The sequence below is a fragment of the Globicephala melas genome, chromosome 13 (genome assembly GCF_963455315.2).
Source record: "Globicephala melas chromosome 13, mGloMel1.2, whole genome shotgun sequence".
Classification (NCBI taxonomy): domain Eukaryota; kingdom Metazoa; phylum Chordata; class Mammalia; order Artiodactyla; family Delphinidae; genus Globicephala; species Globicephala melas.
Genome location: NC_083326.1, coordinates 71,385,816 through 71,410,861, shown reverse-complemented (window position 1 = coordinate 71,410,861; position 25,046 = coordinate 71,385,816). Strand labels below are relative to the sequence as shown.

The window sequence follows — 25,046 nt, the reverse complement described above, 5'->3', positions numbered from 1 at the left end:
GAAAGATCATGCCTGTCCATCATGTCTAGAAATTACCTCTCAGCTTTTGCACACTCTATTCCCTCTGCCTAGATTTCTCCCCCACCCTCTGGCAATTCCTTGAGTCTGGATATCCTCCTCTTTTATACCAGGCAAAATCCTATGCCTCTTTCAAGGCCTTAATCAGTCAGCCCTGTTCTGTGGAGCCTCCCGCAGGGCTGTTCGATTTAGCCACTTGTGCTGTCTGGGCCTCAGTTTCTAAAGCCGTAAAATGAAGCATCAGTGAGGAAGGTGCTTCCAACAGGTCATTCAAAACATCACCTTTGAGGATCCTTTTGTTCATGGCTGAATACACGACTCTCCCTTTCACCTGGAAATCTCAGAATGAGATTCAGCTCAAATGTTGCTCCCGTGGCTCCTATATATACCCGCCATGCTTGAACAGATCCCACTCGTCTTGGGTCTGTCTCTCCACTAGACGGTGGTCTCCTTGACGGCAGGGACTGTGCTGTATTCCCCATTGTCCTCTCCATGCCTAATACACATGGGAGCATCAAGTGTTTAATGAACAGTTCCCATGCTCTCTCCAAATACCATGTTGCCAACTGGGAGCCCACCAGGAGTCCCAATTTGACAAACCATCTGTCTCCTTATCCAAGCCACTTCCATTCTCATCTCAGCCACAGTAGCCTTGAGATTAGCAAGGCTTAGCTTTCCTTCTGGAGTTTCCAGCTGAAGGTGCCCAAGCTTCCAGCCTTGTACAGCGACGATTCAGAACAGCTGGGGTGGACTTACAGAATCCAGGACTCCCCTCTCAGCAGAAATGAATGGGTTCCCCGTCTTCGACATAAATACAAAGATTCCTTTCTCAGATGGAACAAAACACCACTGCAGAGGCGGGCAAGCTGAGGGGCACAGCAGCATTCCCATCAGCCTCAGGGGTTTCTCACCAGCCACCACCCAGACAGCCCTCCCACTGCTACCAGGGCAAAACACACCCAATTGTAGCGGGATCTAGTGGTCTCGGTGTGTCAAGGTTTATATATTTCACCTGATGACTGAAAATCTTTGTTGGTCCATGAGAGTGTTATTATACCAGGTGATCTCAATAGTGTGTGTGTGTGTGTGTGTGTGTGTGTGTGTGTGAGAGAGAGAGAGAGAGAGAGACAGAGACAGAGACAGAGACAGAGACAGAGACAGAGACAGAGACAGAGACAGAGACAGAGAGAAAGACAGGAGAATGTTCGTATTACCCAGCCAATCTGAACATTAACCAAAAGGAGGTCTAGCTGATAGTGGCTGATGACATATGCAGCCCAATTCTTGTTATCTAGCTCAGCATCATCCACTAGAATGTTCTAGTGGCATCAGCTTTCCCTCTAAATACACACAACTTTAAGGCCATCTCTTCATATGGTCAACGTCACCATCAAAATAATGTAAACATTGGCATAAAGAAATCAGTATTGGGGATGATAAATCTGCTATCAAATTAAAACCTCATTACACTAATGGCCAAACCAGAGACTTGCTGTATGGACACCATCCAGCCTGAATTTCACACACCCTCCCCGCCCTCTGCCAGCCAGACCTGCAGAGCTGGAGGAACTGAGGCAACGATGGGGGGGCAGAGGGTGCCTCTGTTTCTAGAAATCAGCCACTTTGTAAACTGGCGGCACGCGGGACCCCGTTGTAAAGCAAAGCTTGAACAGGGCTTCAGAAACACGGGGTTTGGAAAACAGAACACAGTGTCAAGCACACCAGCAAGGAATTCTTATAAACAATGACATTCATACGGAAAAGGCCTTTCTCTGCATGCAGACAGGCATTAAGGTTCTGCCAAATCCACCTGGGTGGGCAGGCTGACATTCTGGGCGGAACTTGTCAGCTCCAAGGAGGTCTAAGGCCTTATTATTCAAAGTGTGGTCCATGGACCAGCAACCTAGCATCACCTGGGAACTCCTTAGAAATGCAGAGTCTCACCGGCTGAATCAGAATCTGCATTTTAACAAGATCTCCCTAGGGTTCATTGGAGCATTCAAATTTGGGATTCTTAGTTCTGGATTCCTATTCCTACCTCAGGACTGCATCAGAAGAGTAACCAGGACAAACCTCAGCCCTCTGTCTTTCGTCAAGGCCATTAGCTCTTCGTATAGGTCTGAAGGTCACCTTTGAGGTCACAAGACTGTGTGACCTTGGGCAGGCTTACTTAAATTCATCAAGCCTCGGTTTCCTCACCATAAAATGGAGACAATTAACCACGGTAACTGCCTGAAAAGTCTGTAGGGAAGGGAAACAAAATCAGGCTTGCAGTGGGCTCAGCACGTGCCTGGCACACGGCAGATGCTTGATAAATAGACCTTAACTGCTATTAAACACCCAGAGAGGGGACAACGGGACAATATCCACAGAAGAAGGGGTGGCTCTTGTCCTCGGCTATTCATCCCCTTCCCTCCCTCAGTTTGGAAACTGGAGAGTTTTTCCAACAAGACTGAAGCACTGGCAGGCGAGGGATTCGTTCTCTCTACAGGAGCATTAAAGACATAAGCTCTGGAGTTGGTTTCAATCCTCTGCTGTTTGTGTGACATTGAGCCTCAGTCTCTTCATCTGTAAAACGGGAGTGGGTGAATAACAGTGCGATTTCAAGGGTCATCGTGGGGATTAGATGTGCTCTCCCGTAGAAGGCACTTGGAAAACGATGAAGTGTTTGCTGTCGTCATTGTCACCATCGTTAGACACAATCTGCTTTCAGAAAATGAGGAAGGACAGGCCAGCTCAGGCTCTAGCTGTTTGTTAAGGAGGAAGAGGGGCGTGGCTGGAGGTGAGGCTGGGGCAGGATGGTGGCAGCCTTGGAGGGCAGCCGAGGGCTCAGGAGCGGGGGGAGCCGTGGAAGGTACAGGTGGGCGCTCAGGTGGGCCAGGGCAGAGAGGGGAGGGGCCGACTCACGTACACCTGCGGGCTGACTCCTGGGCCAGCTGCAGCCGGTAGACGGAGAGGCGGTTGGCGCCACCGCACACGCTGCCCCGCTCGCCCTTGCAGTCCATGTCACACTCCGCCTCGCTCACGTTTGTCGCCTGGATCTTGTGGCCACAGTAGCACTCGGCGCCGAACTCCAGCCCAGCATACAGGTAACCCCTGGGGGAGGCTGCTGTCAGGCCAGGGTAACTGCCACCATGGAGACCCCAGGGACAGGGTGACTCACCTAGTGAGGAGGCCTGGGGGACGGGAGGGCTCTGGGGACCAGGAGGTCCCAGGGGAAATGGAGAGACAGACGATGGAAGGGGAACAGGGGAGACCTCACGGGACAGGAGACAGAGGCTTCCAGGAGACAGGGAGATCCCAGAGGAGTAAGGAGACTGGGGTGGGGGTCTCCCTATCTCCCTGGAAGAGGGGAAACAAGGAAGACTTTGGGCGTCAGGGAGACCCAAGGAGATCTGAGGTACAGGGATACTCCAAGGGACAGGGGGATCGGGACTGAGAATAAGGAGACCCTGAGAGGGTCAGGGAGGCTAAGGGGTTAGAAAGTCTTGGAGGTGGGATGGGCAGGAAGCCAAGAAGGAATACAAAGAGGTCCCTGGGGGACAGGGAGACTCTGGAAGGGGACAAGACCCCAGGGACCACCTGCTTCCATCCCTGCCTCATGTCTCACACCCCCATACACTTACCCACATAGACACACAACGTCATATTCACACCCATCTACATATACCTTCAACACACAGGACACTTGACACACACACCCCTCTGGTCCTGTGGTCCCTCTGCCCCACCCACTCTCTTGCTCTTCCCTGTCTAGAGCCACAAGCCAATCATATCTGCAAAGTCCAGCCTCTTTATTCCAGGAAACATCCCCCAGGAATGATGCCTCTATGTCCCCTGAGAGGAGCTGGACCCAGGGGAGGGGGCAGGGACTCTCGTATGTCTTTGGAAGGTGGCAAAACCAAGGTCACGTATCCAGCCAAGTAAAAAATTCCTTTCCTTAAAACAACAAAAAAAATATCCAGGCACTGCAAGATTGTCAATTTTTTTTCATAGCTCTGGAATCATTTCCTAAAAAGGACTTTTAGTGAGGACCTGTTCTGTAAACAGATGAAAAGGGAAGTGCTTGCTCTGCCTCACAGGGTAGGTATGAAGTGGTGGGGGAGAGGGGAGTAGGACGACCCCTGCTCAGTCCTCTTGCCCACTGTGGCCTCTGAGGCACTTTCCAGAATCGTGAAAGCTCCTTGGGGGAGCAGCCTGCAAAATACTGGTCATGCAAGGCTGGACCTATGGGAGGTGTCAGCTCACGCCATCACTCGGGACTTCCGGGGGCTGGCTGGAGGGACAGACCCACCCAGACTCATGTCTCCAAACACCCCTACTACTCGGGTAGCGTGTGATCACACGGTCACCTGGGCAGACGCAGGAAGAGCAGCTTAAACTATCTGGGCATCTTGGAGCTGGGCCAGCCTCCTTCTTCCACCTGTCTGTCGCTGTCTCTCTCAAGCCTTGGTTCTCAGGTGCCCTTGGGGCCCGTCTCATATAAATGGACCCACTGATAGAAGGAACAGTGGACAGCAGGAGTTTCTAAAATTTCCCAGCTGGGTGTGAAAATCAGAGCAGTGGTGCTCCATCCATAGTTCCAGGACCAACAGCATCCAGTGTCACCTGGGAACTTGTTAAAAATGCAGATTCTTGGGCCCTACCTCAAACCCACCAAATCAAAAGCTGCGGGTGGGGCCCGGCAATCTTGAGAGATTCAGGTGATGCTGACGTGTGCGTCACAGCCTAGATGGAGTGACAAGCGCTTAACCAGAAAACGCCGGCATAGTGAGATGAGGGTTGAGATGGGGTAAGTCTCAGATTGTGGAAATGCAGAAGAGGCCCCCAACCTGCCTGGGGTGTCAGGAGAGACTTCTCAGAGGAGGTGACAGCCAAGGTGGAGCTTCAGAAGACGAGTCAGATCAACTCGCGTAATTCACTCTGGTTCAGCGCTGCCCACATGGGTTTCTAGGTGGATGCAGAGATGAGCCAGCTGCAGCCCTGCCCCCAAGGGGCTCCCCAGCTAGTTGGGGAGGCAGAAGCAAGAACGGGGTTTGGGCCACAGAATGCCAATAGCCTACACTTCCTCTCTTCCAGGCTCTCAAATATTTGCTTTGCAAATATTAACTCTTCAACTCCCACAAGACCTCTCTGAGGGCATGGACTCTGAAATTCACTTCTGTCTCCCCACCGTTCAATAAATAAATTAAAGAATCAACATCCTCAAGAGCTTGGAGTCTTTCCCAAGCTGGAGATGGTCCTGGGCTCAGGATTTCAATGGTGAACTGTTATGGAAGCTGATTATAAAGGGGACAGTGTGTTCTAGTCAGGAACTGAGGGAAGAGTCCCTTGGCCACCCACTTGCCCATTTCCACTCCAGCCATGCAGTGGAGCTCCTTCAGAGCTTGTGATCAGGCTAGAGCCTGAAGATGAGCATGTTAGAGGCCTCTCACAAGCCATCACACATCAGGGGACCCAGGGCACAGGGGAGGAGAAGGTCAGCTCAATCCACAGTGCCTCTAGGGCAGCAGTGCTGGTTCCCAGGCCTGGACTGAGGGTCCCAACTCGCCAGTCCTCTGGGGCCTCATCCACTCTTGGAAAGTGAGCGCCCTCCCCGCAGTGCATGTTCTAATCAAGAACATCATTTTATTCTTAGATTGGAAAACACTGTCTGGACAGGTGAGTGTTTCTCTCTGGTAGAGAAACAGTTTCTTGGCTGGTAAACCATTAAATAGCCCTGATCCCGGGCTCCCACCTCACCCTTCCCACGGGCACCACACAAGCCTCACGCTCACAGACTCACACTTGCCTGCGTGTAAACACCCACTTGTGCTTTCCCCACAATTCGGGACCCTTGCAAACATATCCACAGAGACTCCTGCACTCACTGCTACTGTTATTTAAAGACAGTTAGGTACTGGCATTAAGCTTACAAACATATGACCCTGCATACCGTACACTGCAAACTCACTCCTAGGCAGTCTCACAAATTCCCACAGACCAACTCCCTGCTCAGTTGCATGCACGTATGCATATGCACACACACACGCACACACACACACACACACACACACACACACACACACACATCACCCTTTCCTTGTCCACATGTTCATCCTCCATCATGCCCTCCCATGGAAAAAGAAAGACCACCACAGGTAGGAATCTGAGAAGGAAGGGATCTGAATGCCTGGGACACTGGTGGGGCCCTACCGTTCTGCACAGTTGTCCTGGCAACGGAAGACGGTCATCTTTTTGTAGTCGAAAAAGGACACGCCTCGAAGGGCCCGGCTCTGGGTGTCATCCAGGTAGCAGCCGATGTACTTAGCTTTGGGGAGATGAGAAAAGTCAGATTTGGCAGGGGGGACAAAGCTGAAAGGGTTTCAGGAGTAACCAGTGTGCCTCTGGCTATGTGGCCTTGTTGACCTTTTGGTACCAATTCCTTCCTCTGAACAGTAAAGTAGAAACAAGAGAGACCGAAACTCATGTGCATTGGCAGAACATGATCTATAAGGGCAGTGGTGTCCCATGGGTGAGGCTGTGGGCCCTGGAGGTCATCAGAGAGGAGGGAGGGACCTTTCCAAGGCCAGGGTTAAGGTCATGCCCCTGGGCTCTACTGGTGACAACTGGGCACCCAGTAACCCAAGCCAACATCATTCCCTAAGCACCAAGCAGATGAGACCTGCATTAGGACAGCTCTGAAGAGCCTGATAAGTTGACAGCCTGTTATCATTTCTGCAAGATGGCTTAAGGTGTTATTTTCCCTTGGAAGGAACACTGGCCTGGGATATCTCAAGATCTAGGTTGTCGTATCACTTTGATAACATTCTCGTGCTGACCTAGTGCATTTAGGCCAGTTACCTCCCTGAGGCCTAGTTTTCTTCATTGTGGGGATGAAAATATCAGCCCAATGAGGTTAACATGGACTTATTTGTATAAACGTCTCTACCACAGTGTCTTGAATATAACAGGCACAAAGTTAAGGTGAGTGCAATAAAAAACCAGCCATTCACAGTGCTGTATAAGTACTTTACAGTTTGCCCACCTTGTGGGCCAAGGTTAATGCTTTCATCCAAAAGGAAAATTTTAAATAATGTAAAACAACTATCCAAGTACAAACCATTCACTTAGTTTTCTTAAAGTAGTACACGTGTTCCTGTACTTCCTGGTAAATAGTACACAAAGATGGTACTTTACAGTTTATAAAGTCTTTTCCCATATGTTCTTATAATCATTAATTTGGACATGCACTTTGCTAACTGCTTTACACATATTGTCTCAGTGAATCCTTAGAATGACCCTGTGAGGTAAGTATTAATATTCCCACTCAATGTAGAAGAGGAAACTGAGGCCCAGAGAGGCTAAGTCACCTGCCCAAGGAAACACAGCTTATACCTGTGGAGTTAGGTTTGGACCCAAGCAATCTGGCTGCAGAGACCATGTTCTGAACTACTGCTTGTTTCTCTTTGAATCCGAGGATCTTTGCAATGACTCAGGTGCAATGACCCTTGGCATGCTTAAACTGTTTTCTTAGATGATTGAACAGAGGCCCAGAAAGGTGAAGTGAGCTGAGACCTGAAACTAATTGATGGTAGAACAAAGACTTAAATCTAGATCTATGGGACCCCAAACCAGTGCTCTTTCCACCCTTGCACTTGGAAATAACTGAAGGTTAGACCGAGGACCCAGCCAGCCCTTGGAATTAGACGGCCCTCATAGCGAATGACTGAGGGAAACATTACATGCCACTTGATCTCGTTCATGGGTGGGCTGCTGTCTATTTAAACTGTGGGCTTCTTGTCCCCCTCACTCATGGTGGAGAGCAGGGTCTAGCAGAGGATACAGGCTCATTATGGAGCAATTGTTTCCCTCAACACCACCCTGGTAAGTGCAGAATTTGTTAGCCTCGCTGGAGATGCGTCTCATCCCTGATCACCTTGAATTTCTTTCATAAGACAGAGGTGATTTGGTCAACTAAGAACAGTCCGTCCATCTTTAAAAGAAACATTGCCTCCCTGGAGCGGGCACATCAGATGGTGACAGCTCTGGAAAAGCCTACATCTTGTCACTGCTTGTTCAACAATGTATGTCCCTCCTGTGTCACAGAAGGAACCACGGCCCTGGGGCGTGGATGCTTGCTTACATCTGGGCTGGGAGTGAGAACTTCCATGGGCCATGGTGGTGACAGCTTCACACCAACTTCAGCTCAATAGGTCACTAGAGGACAGAGCGTCCAAGGATGGGCAGGAGGAGAAAAAAAAGGAGGAAGGAGAGGGAGGGAAAGGGGAAGGGGGGAAGTGGTTGTTTTACTTTGTCAGCATGAGGTCACTGTCATCAGATCAAAAACTGTGTGTGTGTGTGTGTGTGTGTGTGTGTGTGTGTGTGTGTGTGTGTGAGAGCGAGAGAGCGAGAGAGAGAGAGAGAGCGAGAGAGAGAGAGAGAGAGAGCGAGCGAGAGAGCGAGAGAGAGCGAGCGAGAGAGCGAGAGAGAGCGAGAGAGAGAGGAGAGAATATGTATTGAGTATCTACTATGTGCTATCTACTTTACTAAGTGCCATGCCTTATTTAAAAAAATTCAGTCCTCACACCCTTCTTATTAACCCATTTTATAGATGAAGAGGCTGATCCTAATAACTATTACATCTCTCTGTCTTAGATGCAAACCTTTCTTTTGGCATATGGTGTATGTTCTGACTGGTAACCACTCATGTTACTCCGTGTTACTCGTTTTTATGTAGAATTCGAAACTATGTAGTCTGCCTATGTTACCACAGCTTGGAAGTGTCTCACTTAAAATTTAAGCCCAGATCTGTCCTCCGTCCATTTTACATTTGGGGGGGGGCTTCACTTCCATTTGGCCCACAGACTTCAGGATCACAAGGGGCCACACTGAGTTCTGATGGAGAGTAACACTCGTGACCCAGAAATGCCAGGCTTGGAGTTGGGTGTACTATGACCATGGGTGGTCTCACCTTAGGGTGAGGGTAGGTGCATTTGGCCATATATGGGATAGTGGATTGTGTTAGATGAGATTTTTATAATCAAATTAATAGGAGTGCGAGTGTATGTACACACACGTCCTCTGCGGGGTTAAGGGATAGACTGTAATGGTACTGTTTGTACCTTCAAAGCACCCCCTCTTCCTATTTTTCTGTTAACAGATCTTAGCTGCCCCGACCATGAGGAGACACTGACCTTGAAAGAGCCAATCATGTTGCATCTGCCACCAGCCAGTGATTGATGGCTACAGGGAAGGGCACATGACCCATTCTTTGGATTTTTATAGATTAAAGCTGGGAGAAAGAAATCTGTTTCCCTTGGGTTATGACACTGGCATTCTCTAAGCCCAGAGCTACCAACAGCCACAATCCCTGGCATCAAAGTCAGTCTGTACAGGAGAAGAACCAAACTAAGTCAGAGGTGAGCAGAGATGAGAGTTAGGAAGAGAAGGGCACAAATCACTCATTTGAAAATCTAGCCCCTTTGGTAGTTTGGAGACAAGACACAATACATTTTCTTCTTTAGCTTAAGCTGATTGAAGATGGGTTTTTGTCCCTTGCCACCAAAGGTGCACTGACTAATATGCTGATTGTCAAGCTAAGTTGCTTAAGGCCACCCAGCTTGGAGAGTCTAGACTACACCATGTCTAGGCTGCTTTTTCCCATGTACCACATTCAGTCTCAGCTTAGGAGAAGGGCTTCTCCATCCTCCAAGAGAGGCCTTCCTGGAGGGATGATGGGAGAGGGAGGGTCTTTTGGGAGAAGAGTTGAGATTTGACCATAGGTCCAACTGCCCCTAAGCCTGCGCTTTTAAATGTTATACCACCCCTTCCCTAACCCTCCCACAGGCCAGGCATCAGACTGAGATGTCCTACATAACAGGTGCTCAAAGACTTGTTGGGTGAACAGATGACCTTCCATTTCCTCATCTGTCAACAGGAGGAAAAAAGAGATACATGGTACCTTCACTGATGCTCTGGAGAAGAATGGGCGTGTTACATACTGTGACCTGATGGACGGGCTGAGCTCTTTGGGTCAGGAAATGGATATTGAATCTGTTTCCTCCTTGTCCTGGGCAAGTGCTGGTGACTCTTTCCCCACTGACCCTTCAGTGCAGGCTGTGGCCAACGTAACCGGTGACCCTGTCCCTGGAGTTCTATCACCCTGCTAGCAATGAGCTCATCAGCAAGGGTACTGTCCAACCCACTTCCACCATTTTCCAAAGGCCCACCTCAAGTTCTGCTGTGGTGGCAGAATCTCCTGGACATGAGGTGGAGATCGAATATGTAACACAGGGACAAAAATCACAGGTCACTCGAGGGTGAATCAATGGCCGAGTTCACATAATCTGTCAGTTTATCTCTGCAGCCATCTAAATATTGCTGAAATGGCCAAGTCCTGTCCCAGTCTGCCTATTTATCTCAAGCACAGAAACCAGTGAGGGGTGAGCCCAGGAGAGCACAGGCATCTGGAAAGGAGCTCTCCTGACTGTGTTTCTTCCCCTTTCCTTTACTTTTTCTTTTCTTTTGCTTCAATTAATCTTCCTTTTCAAGAAATTTTGCTCTCTTCAAGGAAAGTAATTCGTTAAAAAGATAGCTACACATATGTTAATTTGTATTCCTCTTATTTACCGTCTGTGAGTAGATTCACAGACGGGAGGCACTACAGTGTCCTACAAGAACAGTTTTGGAGTCCACCAGATCGGGGTTCTAATCCTGACACTGCAGTAGCCTTGTAGAATTACTCAAGCTCCTGCCTGAAAAGTGGAATAGTTATGGGTTGAATTGTGCCCTTCATCAAAAAAAAAAAAAAGATAGGTTGAAGTCCTAAGCCCAGTACCTCAGAATGTGACCTTATTTGGAAATAAGGTCATTGGTGATGTAATTACCTATGAGGTGATACTGGAGCAGGTGGGTCCCGATCCAATGTGAATGGTGTCCCTGTAAGAAAGTGGCTCTCTGAAGACCCAGAGACACAAGGAGAAGGCCATGGGAAAACAGAGGTAATGACTGGCGTTATACAGCTGCAAGGAATGCCAAGGGCGCCTGCTGGTGCTAGAAGCTGGGAGAAAGGCTTGGGACAGATTTCCTCTTAGAGCCTTTGAGAGCCCATCTTGATTTTGGACTTCTGGCCTCCAGAACTTCAAGGTAATACATTTCCATTGTTCAAGACACCCAGTTCATGGTATTTTGCTACAGCAGCCCTCAGACTCTAATACAAGGGTAATTTTAAGATTGATTGTAAGATTGATCTCTTCATGGAGAAGAGAAACTGTATATTCCTGCTGAGGATTCTCCGCCATCTTGGAAAGTTGTCCTTCAAGAGGATCACTCCAGTGCTGTCTGGGTTTCCTTGCAGAGAGAATGGAATTTCCTGCTCATATCTAGGCTTCCCTGGGGTAGAAGGGATGCATCCTTCACTTTGGTCAAGGCCCATGGATCTTGCAGGCTCAGCTCAACTATCACCTCCCCCAGGAAGGCAGCCATGATACAGCCCCATGACCGAACAGGATCCCTCCTTTGGGATCCCAGAGTCCCCTGGCTTACCCCACCTTAACACTTTTCTGAAACAATTTTCCAAGTATTGTCCATTATTTTTTCAAATTAGAAATAATTTAGGCCCATTGGGGAAGAATTTTTAATAAAATGAAAAAGTGCTATCGTAGGGGAAAGCAGGATATGATGCTATATATACACCATTCTATTCTTTAGAAATACACACATAGAGGAAAAAGACAGGAAGGTAAAGGTGATACACCAACAGTGTTGACTGGGACTGTTGCTGGATGGTGGGACTCTGGGCTATTTTTATTTTCATCTCTTTTTTGCTATGTATTCTAATTTTTCTACTTTGATAATCAAGAAAAAAGTTATTTTTGAAAACATAATTTATCTTTTACTTGCCTGTCTTCCCCCAGGAGGGTGTGAATACTCCTCAGAGGAAAAAAAAAACACTGCTTGAATCATTCTCGTGTCTCCACCTCCCAGCACAGGGTGGGGCATACAGACGTGCAGTAAATATGGAATGAATGAATGAATGATTGCAGTTGGGGATTCTATAGCTCAGTGGTTAAGAATAAGAGCTTTGGATTCAGACAGAATTGGGTTGGAGTCTGCTCTGCCTCTTAGCAGCTGTGTGACATGGGGGGCAAGTCATTTACTCTCTCTGAGCCTCTGTTTCTTAATGTATGAAAAGAATTTAATACTTCCTACCTGATGTGAGGCTGAGTATGAGCACACAGTCTCCGACACAGAGCAGACCCTCTGTAATCTGCAGAGATTGCATCTTCAGCTGGAGGAGATGGGGAGTGGGTCCCCTGCTGCCCCTTCCAAAAATGCTGACTAAATATCCCCGTGTCCTTCTTTACACCCAGCACACCCTTTCTGTAATCTGGGGGGAACAGAAACAGCACAGACTTTGAAATCAAACTGGATTTGGCTCCTGGCTCTGGTCCCAACAACTGGGTCACCTAAGGTAAGTCAAATCACCTCTGTTTTGTCCTACAGAATTACAATATTAATAATAATAACCAGCACATACTAACTGCTTACTGTGTGCCACACTCTGTGCTGAGTACTTGTGTGCTGAGAAGGGAGATGATGTAGTGCTTAAGGTTCAGGTGTAAGATTCAAACCACCTGGGTTCAAATATTGGTTTACCCACTCCTCCAGCTGGATAACCTTGGGCAGGTTACTTAGCCTCTCTGTGCCTTAGTTTCTTCCCTGTATGGGGGAGTTAATAACAGTGTCTACTTAACTGAGTTGCTACGAAGATTACATGAAGTAATAGATGCAAAGGGTTTAGAACAGTGCCTGGCATTCAGAGAGCATGCTATTGATTTATCTTATATAATCATCACATCAGTCATCTGATGTTAAGTACTTTTTATCTCCCAAAGGAAACTGAGGCTCAGAGAGGTGAAGTGACCTGCCCAAAGGTGCACAGCCAGCAAGCTGCAGAACTGGGATTTGAACCCTCATTTGGCTGCTCAGAGCACAGGATTTCGCAAGCCTAGCAAGGTGACTGGCACATTGTAGGTGCCAGCTCCACCCAGGAAGTCAGACTTCCTGCCCAGCCCCAGCCCAGCCTGGGAGCAGCTCCACCCTCACCAACTACGCCGTGATGGGCTCCGAATCCTTTACAGCTTAGGTCTTGCATCACTGCATCAAGCAGAGCCCTTGCCAGCTTCAGAGAAAAGCCAAATGGGTGTAGCATCAGGTCAAAGAAGTGTCTCGTTTTTATTAGCGTTAATCTAATATGTTGTATTTCCTTGCTGAACTTGGAATAAGTTAATCAAGGACAGTCTGAATTTGTGTTTTCTTACTAAGACCACCTGATTCTAAAGCTGCCTGATGAGAGCTCTGGGGTCCAGGCTTCTTTCTTATTTTCTCTTCCTTCTCTCTTTATATTTTATAAAATACATAAGATTTCCAGAGGCAGCGGGGATAGTGTGGTAGAGAAGAAGGCTCACAAGCTTTGGAGTTAAATGGACCTTGTTTCAAACCTCAGTTCTTCCACTCACTATCTGTGTAACCTGGGGTAAGTGACCTCTCCCTGAGTTTTAAATTTTCCCATTTGTAAAATAGGATAATAGTCTCTAACTTTTTGAGTTGTTGTGATAATTACATAAGGCAATGAAGCACTTATAACATGGTCTAGCCAATAATGACCATTCAACAGATGTTTAGCTATTATTTCTACTACTAACAGCAGAAACTATTAAGTGACCTATAATTATAAACCAGGAGGTGTAATAAGCATTTTACATATATCATTCCATGCAAATAACATACGAAAAGCAAGTGGGACAGTGACTGGCATGAAGCAGGTGCTCAAGAAATGGTAATAATTACTCGTGATAGTGGCAGTGGGATTTCATTCTCGTAACAAATGGGGGGATGTTGTTATTGTCGTTGGATAGATCAACTGTGCCACTAGGGAATCATATTCTACCAAAGGACCTCGATAAACACAGGCAATTACCATTTACATAAGGGCCATGACAGGGAGTAGAGAAGAGGAACCTTCGATCAAGCCTGGAGGTGGGGCCAGGGACAATTTTCTGGAGGTGAGCTAAGCTGAGATCTGGAGGAAGAGTAGAGCCAAGCCTGTGGAGACACTCCAGGCAGAGGGCTGGCCATTCATTCATTTGTCCATCCAATCACTCATTCATTCAACCCGTAGGTACTGAGCGCCATCTTTGTTCCTGGTGCTGTCCCAGGTGCTGATAGAATGAGGTGACAGGACAGGCACTATCCCTGCCTTCTTGGAGCTGACGGTCTGGTAGTAGAGACAGACTATAAACAAGAAAGCGAGTAAAAATGAGATACTTTCAGAGAGCGGTAAGTACTGTGCCAAAAATAGAGCTGGGGCACCTGGTCCTGACCAGGCACAAGGTGGTGCTACTTTCGGACAGTCCAGGAACCTCTACAGGGTGGCCAGGTTTGCCTGAGGTCCAGGAGGAAGGGAGGAAGGGAGCCATGCAAAGATACGGGGAAGAACACCCCAGGTGGACAGGACTATCTACACAAAGATTCGGAGGTAGGATAAGACTTGGTGTGTTCAATGACCAGCAAGAAGGACAACGGAGGGGAGTGTGTGGTGAGGAGGGGTAGGAAATGTTATAACGTGAGGCTGGATTGGTGGGCCATGGTGGGGACTCTGGAATTTATCCTAAGTACGATGGGAGCATATCCTAAGGCGCAGGCTTGTGGCAAACTTTGGGGTTTGCAAAGTAGCAGAAGGAGTTTGGTGTGGCTGGGGTGAGACGAAGCTTACTGATTGGAGAAGGTAGAGAGGGAACCCACATCATGATTTCTCCGTCACTGTAGCACCTCACACCTCAACTGTGCCTACAAGATGGGGTCCCTTACCCAGGTAGATTACAAGAATTTCCTGATCATCCCTAAGGATTTACTGTGTGCAGGCAGTATGCTAAGTGTTTCCATAACCATGTCTCATTGAACTCTCCGGAGAAACCTGGCGGGGAGGGGGTCATTATTCCCATTTTACAGATGACAAGACTGAGGCATGAGAAGGTAAAGCCACTTGCCTGGACCACACGGCTGGTTGGAGTGGACCTGGACTATGAATCCAAGTCCTCCAATCCATTCTGCCACCTCCCACAATCCCCTTCACCTCCCTGTGAAGTTTTCGAAGAGGCAGAATTCTAGGAAATTCCTGAGGGTGAGACGGTAGGGTCTTCTGGAGGCTCCTGAGCCAGGTGCAGGGTGGGACTGAAGCAGGGAAATGTGCTCCCCGGGGTGAGTCCCCTCCAGTAGTCCTGCTTCCTTCCGCGGTGGGAGAAGGGGGTTTTCATAGGTTGAATCACAGCAGAAGCGTGGCACGTGGCAGGGAACACAAGGGCCAGGGAGGGTTTCCTTCTGTCCCGATTGGTCGTAGATCCTCCCAAACCATCTGTCCCAGATTCTGGAAACATCCATTCGTGTTAATCTCACGAACTGCAGGGGTTGTGGGGTCCTCCCCAGAATGCGGGTTAGATGGGGAGACATCGGCTGACTCTGGGAGGTAGTCATAGAGCCAGCATCCAGGCCAGATGGGTCTGATTTGAACTTACCACTTACCAGTTATGTGGCCCTGGAGAAGAGTCTTCACTTCTTCAAGCCTGTTTCCACGTCTGTTAAATGGGCATAAGTTCATATTCCTTGTTTAAGTCCGTGGAGTGTAGTGAAAATCAAATGAGGTAATGCACTTACGAAGAAAAGCCCTTTTTTTTTTCTTTTTTTTGCGGTACGCGGGTCTCTCACTGTTGTGGCCTCTCCCGTTGCGGAGCACAGGCTCCAGACGCGCAGGCTCAGCGGCCATGGCTCACGGGCCCAGCCGCTCCGCGGCATGTGGGATCTTCCCGGAACGGGGCACGAACCCGTGTCCCCTTCATCGGGCAGGCGGACTCTCAACCACTGCGCCACCAGGGAAGCCCAAGAAAAGCCCTTTTGGACTGTGACAGGCTAAGAAAATGCAACGAAATATGCCCAGGGCGATGAGGTTCCCCAAGTGCCATCACTGAGAGATCCAGCAAAGTGAACTGAGAAGCAATGCAGTGGAGCAGAAGCTCTGTCACTAGCTAGCTGTGTAAACTTGGGCTCTCGGTGCCTCAGTTTCCTCACCTTTAAAATGGGAATAACAGCACCTATCACATAGAGTTGTGGTGATAATTCAATGCATGTCAAGTGCTTAGAAAAGTACTTGGCCCTTAGTAAGTGCTCAGTAGATGCTAGGTGTTTTGATTTTCAAGTGTATGTAACAAGGGCTAAAAACGCCTGCAGGGTAGGGTCAGACTTTGGACTCTGACAGATTCAGGGTTCAAATCTAAGCTTGGCTGTTTACAAGCTGTGTGACCTTGGGCAAGCTACTTAATGTCTCTGAGCTTCAATTTTCTCCTCTGTGAAACCTCTTGCATGTATGATGACCGGTTCCTATTAAACACTGAACACTGGCAGCTGTTATTACGTTATTATCATCATCATCCCCCTTCCCTTCTCCTCAGCCACCTTCCAAGCCCAGATGCTCACCCCTCTTACCTCGCTCCTCCTCCTTCTCCCGAATGACCCTCCCCTTGAGGGCCCGGCTCCAGGCTCCCCCGTAGTCCACCAGCTTGGCTCTCTCATTCCCGTCCTTGCCCTTGAACCAGGGTCCATACCTGCGGGCGATGCTCGAGGTTTCACCTGTATCCCGGAAGGCTCTGCCCAGATTTAAGTCACCCAAAAAGGGCAGCTCAGCGCCCTCCACTGGGGCCCCCGCAGCGGGGTTGGCCTGGTTCTGGGAGACAGCAGGCTGACCCACAAAACCAGAGTGAAGGAAGACGAGGCTCCCAGCTGTCAGGTAGAGCACCAGGAAGGTAAAGAAACGTACAGGTTTCCTGCGGAAGTACCGCTGGAATTTGAACCAGAGCTTGGCCATAGCGGGATCATTCCGGACTGGATCGTTTCGGCTCCGCTGGGGGCTGAGGGGTGTGATCCAGGGAGGGAATGGAGGCAGGGCTCTGCTTCTCAAGCTTCCCTTAGGGATGGAGCCCCTGGGGGTCTTCAGTCTTAATCCGTCTGTGAAGGTGACTGCCAAGATCTGAGCAGAAGGGCAAGTCCAATGCCTGGCTGAAGCCAAGAGAATAGAGGACAGAGTTCACCAGCCCTCCCGGAGCCAAGGAGAGCTTCTTTGGGCCATGACAGGGGTTCTGAGGCTCGGGCCACGCAGCAGTTGGTCCCATTTTCCTACATCTTGTTCTTTGTCTCAGCGTTCCCAAAGAACTTTGAAAATAGCCATCGGAGGAGGATTTTGGGAGGCTTCACCAGCAGCTGGAGTTCGCTTCTCGCCCTTTCTCAGTTGCTCAGGCCTATAGGGGCTGGATTATTTCACTGAGGGCCGTGTCTGGCCTCTTCCCCAGCTGGGGACCAAGCTCAGCGTGTCCACCTGGCAGAAACAGAAGCTAGCGGGCTTTCATCCGGTCAAGCATTCGGGCTCAGGGCTGTCACCTGCAAAACAGCACAGGTACAGGCATAAGAAATCTCCTCATAGAGGCCAGAACTCGAAGCGTTCTTGAACATTCTCAAGGGGGGATGCAGAGTCAGAGAGGGGAGGAAACCAGCAGCTCAAAGCACCCAGCAGTGCTGGGTAGAAGCGAATCCTACTGGGTCCTGGTTTGAGGGCAAGCTTTATCTTGGACAAGCACAGGTTCTTATGCCCCACACGTTTGCATATTTGTCAAATATACACTGATTCGTGGGTTACTTCAAGGCCAAAAAGTACTTCCTAGGTCCTTGCTGAACTGTCTGCTGGACCTGGCTGGTACTGAACCAGATCAAATTCATTCATTTTTTTTTCCCAACAAATGTTTAGCGAGCACCTACTGTGTAGCAGGCACTGTCCTAGGTGCTGGAAATAAAGCTGTAAACCAGAGAGACACAGTCCCATCCCTCACAGGGCTCACATTGTAATGGGAGAGATCAAATCCATAGCCCCCCTCTTCTATCCAAGGAAGAAAAGAAGGAAGGAAAGCAGAATTATTTAGCAACATACGCATTCACTAAGTATTTATTTAGTGTCTCTGGTATGCCCTGCTTTGTGCCAAGCCTTCTATGTGTATTAATGATTCTTCCCCATGTTCCTGTGGGAAGTAACTATTTCCCATTTTACAGATGAGGAAACTGAGGACACACAGCTGGTGAGTGGTGGAGGTGGGATTTGAACCCAGGATGGTCCAAACACAAAACCGCAGCTCTGAACCCCTGCCTTTTTGACGCTCTTTCTCCAAGTGATGGTCTGGGCGTCACTTGGGAATCCAGAGACAGCCCCCGAAGCAGCAGCCATCTCCACTGCCTTCCAATGACCAGCAGTGGCTCATCCTTTGAGGGTCCCTCAGAGTGTGGTCTGAGGAGCATCTGATTCAGAAACACTTGGCAGCCTGGTTAAACATGAAGTTTCCTGACCTCTCTAACCAGAATCTCTGGTTGAAGAGGACACCTACAGGTGTAACAAGGTGCCCTCAGGTGATGGTAATGAGCACAAAGGTTTGAGAACCACGGCTTTATGAGTCAACATTCAGAATCATCAGCCAGGAGGAAAATAGAATCTAAATTAGAAAATAGAAGACTCCACTTGGCCTATGTTGTTTCATTGTACCACCAGCAGGGGGCCTCATGACAATCTTGGCCAGCGCAAAGAATTCAGCTGTCAGCCAATGGGTGATTTGAATGGTAACAGCCCCTACCAATCCAGACAGCAGCATGGGAGTTTAACTGTGGTTCAAGGTAGAGTCCAGTGTCCCTCCATATGCCATCCTATTCATTCAGGAACTAAGTACTGAGCACCTACATGCACCAGCTACTGTTGCAGGCACTTGGAATAATTAAATGAACAAAACAGCCCCAAATCCATGCTCTCGCGGGGTCAGACTATCTGTTCATCCATCCATCCATCCATCATCCTTTAATCTATCCAGCAGTCCACCTACCCGTCTGTCAAGTCACAATCTATTCACCCATCCATCATCCATTCTTTAATCTCTCCATCAATTCACCTACCCCTCCATCCATTCATCATTCATCTATTCATTAATCCATCCACCCATCCATCCATCTATCCATTCATCTGAACTGTAGCAGCCCACTCATCCATCCGACTCTCCACCCATCCATTCATCCACCCATTCTTCCATTCATTTAACAACATGTGTTGCTTGCCTACTTATGTGTGCTTGGAATGCAGAAATAAATAATTCAGAGTTGCTGCTTTCAGAGAATTCAGAGTCTACCGAGGGAGCCAACGATTTAAACAATCACTATACTAAATCACTATACTACACAGACAATGATAAATCCCATAGTAGATGTATATATGATATAGAGCAGCAATTAATATTAATAGCTAATGTTTACCCAGCACTTATTATGTGCCAGATACTGCTCTAAATGCTTACATACTCTGATTTAATCCTCATAACAATTCAGTGAGGGAGATCTGTATCTACTTTACAGAGGCGAGGAATGAGGCTCAGAATTATTAAGCAACTTGTCCAGGGCCACACAGCTATGAAGTTGCAGCTGGATTGTGAACCGAGGCCCATCTGATTTCACAGCTTGTATTCCTAACCACACGCCTATTCCGGACTTATATCCCTTTGAGAATATGGCGAAAACTACAGACATATGCCCACAAAAGAGCCCTTGCACATAAGCTCCTAGATTTTGGCTTACAATGTCAAGGGGTTTCTGGACCCCGGGGTAAGAAGCCCTGGAATGCAGGAGCCCAGAGAAGTGAGGGACTGTAGCTGCCCTGAAGGGCTTCTCCCAGGAGGGGTCTTTAAGCTGGCAGGTCTTGCAAGGGGAGTCAGCTTTCTGTGTGAAGGAACAGCAGAAGGACACCTTAGGGAGGAGGAACAGCACACGCGGCCGGCAGGGCACAGGGGTGGAGGCAGCCAAGGAGCTTAGGCCATGGTGAGAATGCAGAGAAGCGCTGGGTGGGGTCAGACCATGGGGAGCCTTGAATGCCAAGCTCAGCAGTCTGGACTGTGCTCTAACTGAAGTTTCACCAGTCTCCTATCAGCTAGAAAACCTCCAGGCAGTGGGTTGTGCCCCACGGTATTTCATGTAGATCACACACATGGCAGAGATTTCTGCAGCTGGGACAGGATGAAAAAAGGCCAGCAGCCCTCAAGGGAATGTGCAGGGGACACCAGCCCTTCCAGAGACAGGCAAGCAAGAGCATGGACTCTGGAGGCAGACCGACCTGGGGTCAAACCCTCCCTCTTCCGCCCGCCACCTATGTGATTGGGGCAAGACACCTCTTCTCACTGACTGAGGCTCCTTTCCTGGGGAGTGGACAATAAGAAGCTTGACACCACCCCCGCCCCGCAAATACTGCCTGCAGGATTGCATTAAAAATTGTAGGAAGACTGCCTGGCACATAGTAGGTGCTCAAGAAAAGCCTCCGGCCACTGTCCCTCTCGTGAGCACATGTGAGCTGCCATCAGAGTCACTTGCTACAGCAGCACATTTGCTGTGGGCATGAAGACAGCAAAGATTTCAGCTGTTCTGTTCCCTGTGGCTTTTCGTCTTTCTGAGGATATTTCTGGGTGTAGTTCTTTTTTGTTGTTCCCTTCTCATTCTTTTATATTTCAACACATCTTTCCTCTAAGTGGGTGCCAAATGGGTTTTAAGAGGATAATGAGCTCATTAGAAGCTGGCAGGGAACAGAAAGAGACTGAGGCAGCAGTGGTGGGAAGAGCGAGCGGGGAAAGGGGGGTTCTGACTTGAGTCACCCACACCATTCTGCCAGTGCCAGGAGGTGGGAGGGTCACCTGGACGGAGAACACTCTGGAATCTGAGCCCTATGTAAGTGGGACCCGACCTGTGCTCTCACAGTGTCAGCCCCAGCCTCTGGGACACAGTAGGTCCCCAAGAAACACTAGTGCAGAAAATGAGTGAGAAGACTCAGAGGACTGACCTCTCCCTGGGGCTTAAACCTACACCAATGGGTCCATGCCATGTGCCAAACGCCCCGCGTGACAGCCTAAGGGAGCCGTAAATTCAGGGCGCTGTGGAGGCAGCTCTGTGTGGTCCTGGGGTGCAGGGGCCCCCGCTGAGCCACAGTCCCACTTCCCCCAGGGAACCTTCTCTCTCATGCCCATCCATCATCCTTTCTCTCCTGTCTCTCCCTCTCTCTCTCTCCAAGTCTCTCTCAATCTCTCTTTGCCTCTGTCTGTCCAGACAGAACTGGGGAATGAAGCTGACTGCCATTGGCTGAAAACCTACCATAGGCTGAACACTGTGTTTAAAGGTTTTACAAACATCTTCTCACAAACTCCTCCCTCCTGGCAACCTGCAAGGCAGGTGTGATGGTTCCCCGTACTCCACAGCTTGTGTCTGTCCAACCCTGGGCAGGGGGCATGGCTTGGCCTCCAGAACGCCCCTTCACCTCTCAGTTTCTGTTTGTTCATTACATGCTGGAAGCCAGAATCACATTAACATCCTCTCCCGTCACCTATGGGTGTGAGAGTCGGGAAGGTGTCTTCACCTCTCTGAGCTGCCGATTTCTCTCTGCAGAGTGGGCGGCCCATAGAATCTCCCTCCCGGCGTTTAGGGAGGACTTGAGGAGATAACCCATAGGGGCGGAGTTGACACTCGTTAAAAGCTGGCTGTCATTGCTTCATATCTCTGTGTTTTACATGGGACTGCCCTCTGAGCCTCAGTTTCCCCATCTGTTGAAAGTGGTGGATGCCCCCTACCCTGCCCCCAGGGTAGTGTGAGCTGCCACGAGGGTGAGGCTGAGAGGCCCCCTTTTGCGGGCATGACAGTATTTGGTTACTGTAGTCTGTGTTTCCAGCCGGAGCCCTGGAGTGTCTAAACACAGCCTATTTTTAGCACCAGAATGAACCTCGGGTGCTGAGTTGCCAAGAGAATGATGGACAGGGCAGAGCTGCCCTGTGGGAAGGGAGACCGGGAGGTGCAACCTGCCCCATGGCTCCCTCCCTGGGAGGGGCCGGAGATTCTGGGGAGCAGGTAAGTCTGGCTAGAAGCCCAGAAGGCTGGGCAGGAGCCGGCTCTCCCTCCACAACTCCCTGAACTTGACTTGAGGGCATAAGCCCAGGCACCAACTGACCCCTTGACCATCTAAACTTGCCAAGAAATAGCTGCTGAGAAACCAGGTTTGTGACAGTTCAGTTTCTTCAGTTTTTCTCCAAGAAACGGAGAGCCCAGGCCAAATAATAACAACATCAGAAATCACTGGTATTTGTTAAGCATTTACTATGTGCCAGGCACTGTGCTGAGTATCTTATTTCCATTGCACCACTTGATCCTCACGAGAACCCTTTGAGATGGTTATTAATCTCACTTTCCCCATCCATAAAATGAGGGAAATAACAGTACTTATCTCATAGTGTTGCTGTGAGGACTAAATATTAAATTGAATTATTAGGTACAAGTGTCACCTGTTACCTCTTATTATAATTTGTAGAGAATATATGTGGTTTTGCCTCCCAATGCCCCTTTTTTCCTGGTATAAGGATCCCATTTTCCTTCACAGGGCTTCCTCATCATTAATTCTCAGCTCACATGGCTTGGGCAGAACGGAATCCCCTCCCTGGTTGCTGCAAACACTCTCGTCCTTATCTCCTGATATATGTGTACAAGAATTAACGTAGGGTGTGTATATACCTGGGAGTGAAATTGCTGGGCCCTACTGTGAGAGCATCTTATGACTACCCCGAGAAATGCTGATTTGTTTTCTGAAGTGGCTGTAGTGACAACTCCCCCCAGTAGTGTATGAACATGGCTATGGCTACAATTCCCATCAGCACTTAATGTTGTTACCCTTCTTCACTGCTGCCAGTCTGGTAGATCTGTAATAGATACTGTATGTGCCCTACCTATAGAGTTGACCTCCAAATGCCATTCGGAAGCAGCCTCAAGGAATGACTGATGGGAGTTGGTGTATAAATGCCCCAGCTCCCTAACCCCACTGATAGAATAACTCTGAGGCTGTGTTTGCACAGGCTCCTTGAGTTTCCCCAGCCTCAGTCACCCTGAGTGGTAACTGAGTTGACAGCACCACACTCTATTTGGTGTTTTCCCTTCCCTGTCTTCCTTGCCCACTCAGGGAAGGAACGGCGTTAGCGTGCTCTTCACCTAAATAAACTACTTACTCATGCAATCCATTACTTGGAATATATCTTGAGTCATCCAATCTTTTCCTTATCATCAGATGTGTAAAATATTTCCAGTTTTCATTCCTTGTAAATAAGTCGTGCTATGCTAAACCTCCCAAATGTAGATCTTAACCAGACTCCTGGAAGGCAATATAGGACCTCTCATGAATGTGAAGTGTAGGCACGATTATACCCATCTTACAGATGAGGAAGCTAAGGCTCACAGAGATTAAGTTACTTGCCCACACATACAGATAGCAAGAAGTGGGGCATGAATTCAAGTGCAGAACTAAGTCTCAACGTCATGATGTAATGGCACGCATGGTGCAGACCACCAGGAGAGCTAGTCCTTTCTCTTACACTCTGCATCTCTCAGTTGAATCCCAGCCTCAAAGGAAGGAAGCTTCCTGAGCTTGGAGACATCCCTCAAACACTTCTTCTCCAGGTAAATGAACACCCCACTCCTTTAAATCAAAGTTCCTTCTCATCCTTCTTGTTCCTGGACCAGTCACTTGGCCAGTGAAAGAGGTAATGAAATAGTCTGAGAAATACCATTATAATTGTCAGTCTTGTGGCTTTCACTCATGGTCTTTAGGAATCCAGAAATTAATTACCCCAACAAACCCTGGGGAAGAATTTCGCACCCCTACCTGGTGTGTGAACCCCCTCCAGGACACACCCTCCCACTCATGGGTGCGCTATAGTGTAATGAGCCCATCGTGCCCAGGATGGACATATTGTGTTCTTTTCTCCAGTTTTTGGCCACTCTGTGCAAAGCTGCAATGGGCACTTCTGTACATATAGACTTACTTCCTGGGTAAAAAAAAGGGGATTGCTTTCATCCAAGATTCCACATATTTGTGTGTGCACACAGGGGGAACCTTGCTCCGGGCTCCTGATCACAGGATGTGTTGCCTCCTGCATCCTCACCCAACTCCCAGGAAGAGTCTCCAGAACCCCTACACTCCCTTCCCTTGGTTTCCAGGGCAGAGACTCACCTGCCACCGCCCAGCACTCACAGCTCACCATCCATGTCCATTTTCATCTGTCTTTCCCAAAACTCGAGAAAATAAATGAGAAGGCAAAGTGCCATTAGCTTAAAGTCCTTTAACATCCAGCCATCTGCCATGATGTAATTAAATAAAAAAATCAGAGGGAACATATGGTGCCCATTATAAATAAATATTAAAATTTTGTTTCCCTGGGTAATGACTTCAGTGCCTCTTGCTCCATGGGCAAACTTTATGGCCATCATCACTTGTTACAGGGAATCAGGCTGAGCCATAGTGAGAAACATGGAAAGAGGTCATATCTAGTGTCAGACGTTTCTGGCTTGAACCTGCCTCAGCCACATGGTGGCTGTGTGATCTTCAGCAAGTGGCCTCTCTGAGACTCAGTTTCCTCGCTTGTAAAACAGGACCAATCTACTCTGCCTCACTGGGAATGTATAAGGGTTAAATGAGCTAATGTGTTTAAAATACATAGCACGTGCTAATATTTATTGAGCACCTACTATGTGACAGGCACTGTTCTACATATTACGGTTGTTTAATCCTTAGAACAATCCTATACGAAAGGTCTCATTGGTTAGCCTCATTTTGCAGATGAGAAAACTGAGGTTCAGAGAGGTTAAGTCACCTGTGCAAGGTCACACAGCTAGGAATGGTGGAGCAGAGTTCAAACCCAGGCAATCTGGCTCAAGAACCTGCACTCTTAACCAAGGGGACTCAATAAGAGTTAGCTACAGTTAGTCCTCAAAGGCACACTACACAAAAACTAGACATCGTCTAACCAGACGATCCAGCAACCATGCTCCTTGGTATTTATCCAAGGGAGTCGAAAACTTATGCCCACACAGAAATCTGCACATAGCTGTTTATAGCAGTT

General features: G+C 48.6%; 1 protein-coding gene across 4 annotated transcripts in view; it reads right to left on the bottom strand.

Annotated features, from left to right (window-relative positions):
* WSCD2 (WSC domain containing 2) overlaps positions 1-25,046 on the bottom strand; it is a 98,036-nt gene that overhangs the window by 27,886 nt on the left and 45,104 nt on the right. For 3 of the 4 annotated variants that reach the window (XM_030860947.2, XM_060283242.1, XM_060283241.1), the window contains exons 2-4: positions 16,540-17,487; positions 6,214-6,328; positions 2,930-3,114 (exon numbers count right to left, since the gene is read on the bottom strand). In XM_030860947.2, the coding sequence (XP_030716807.1) occupies positions 2,930-3,114; positions 6,214-6,328; positions 16,540-16,918 (679 nt within the window). In that variant the 5' untranslated portion in view covers positions 16,919-17,487. The remainder of the gene's footprint in view (positions 1-2,929; positions 3,115-6,213; positions 6,329-16,539; positions 17,488-25,046) is intronic. The other variant, XM_060283244.1, reaches the window with a different exon arrangement.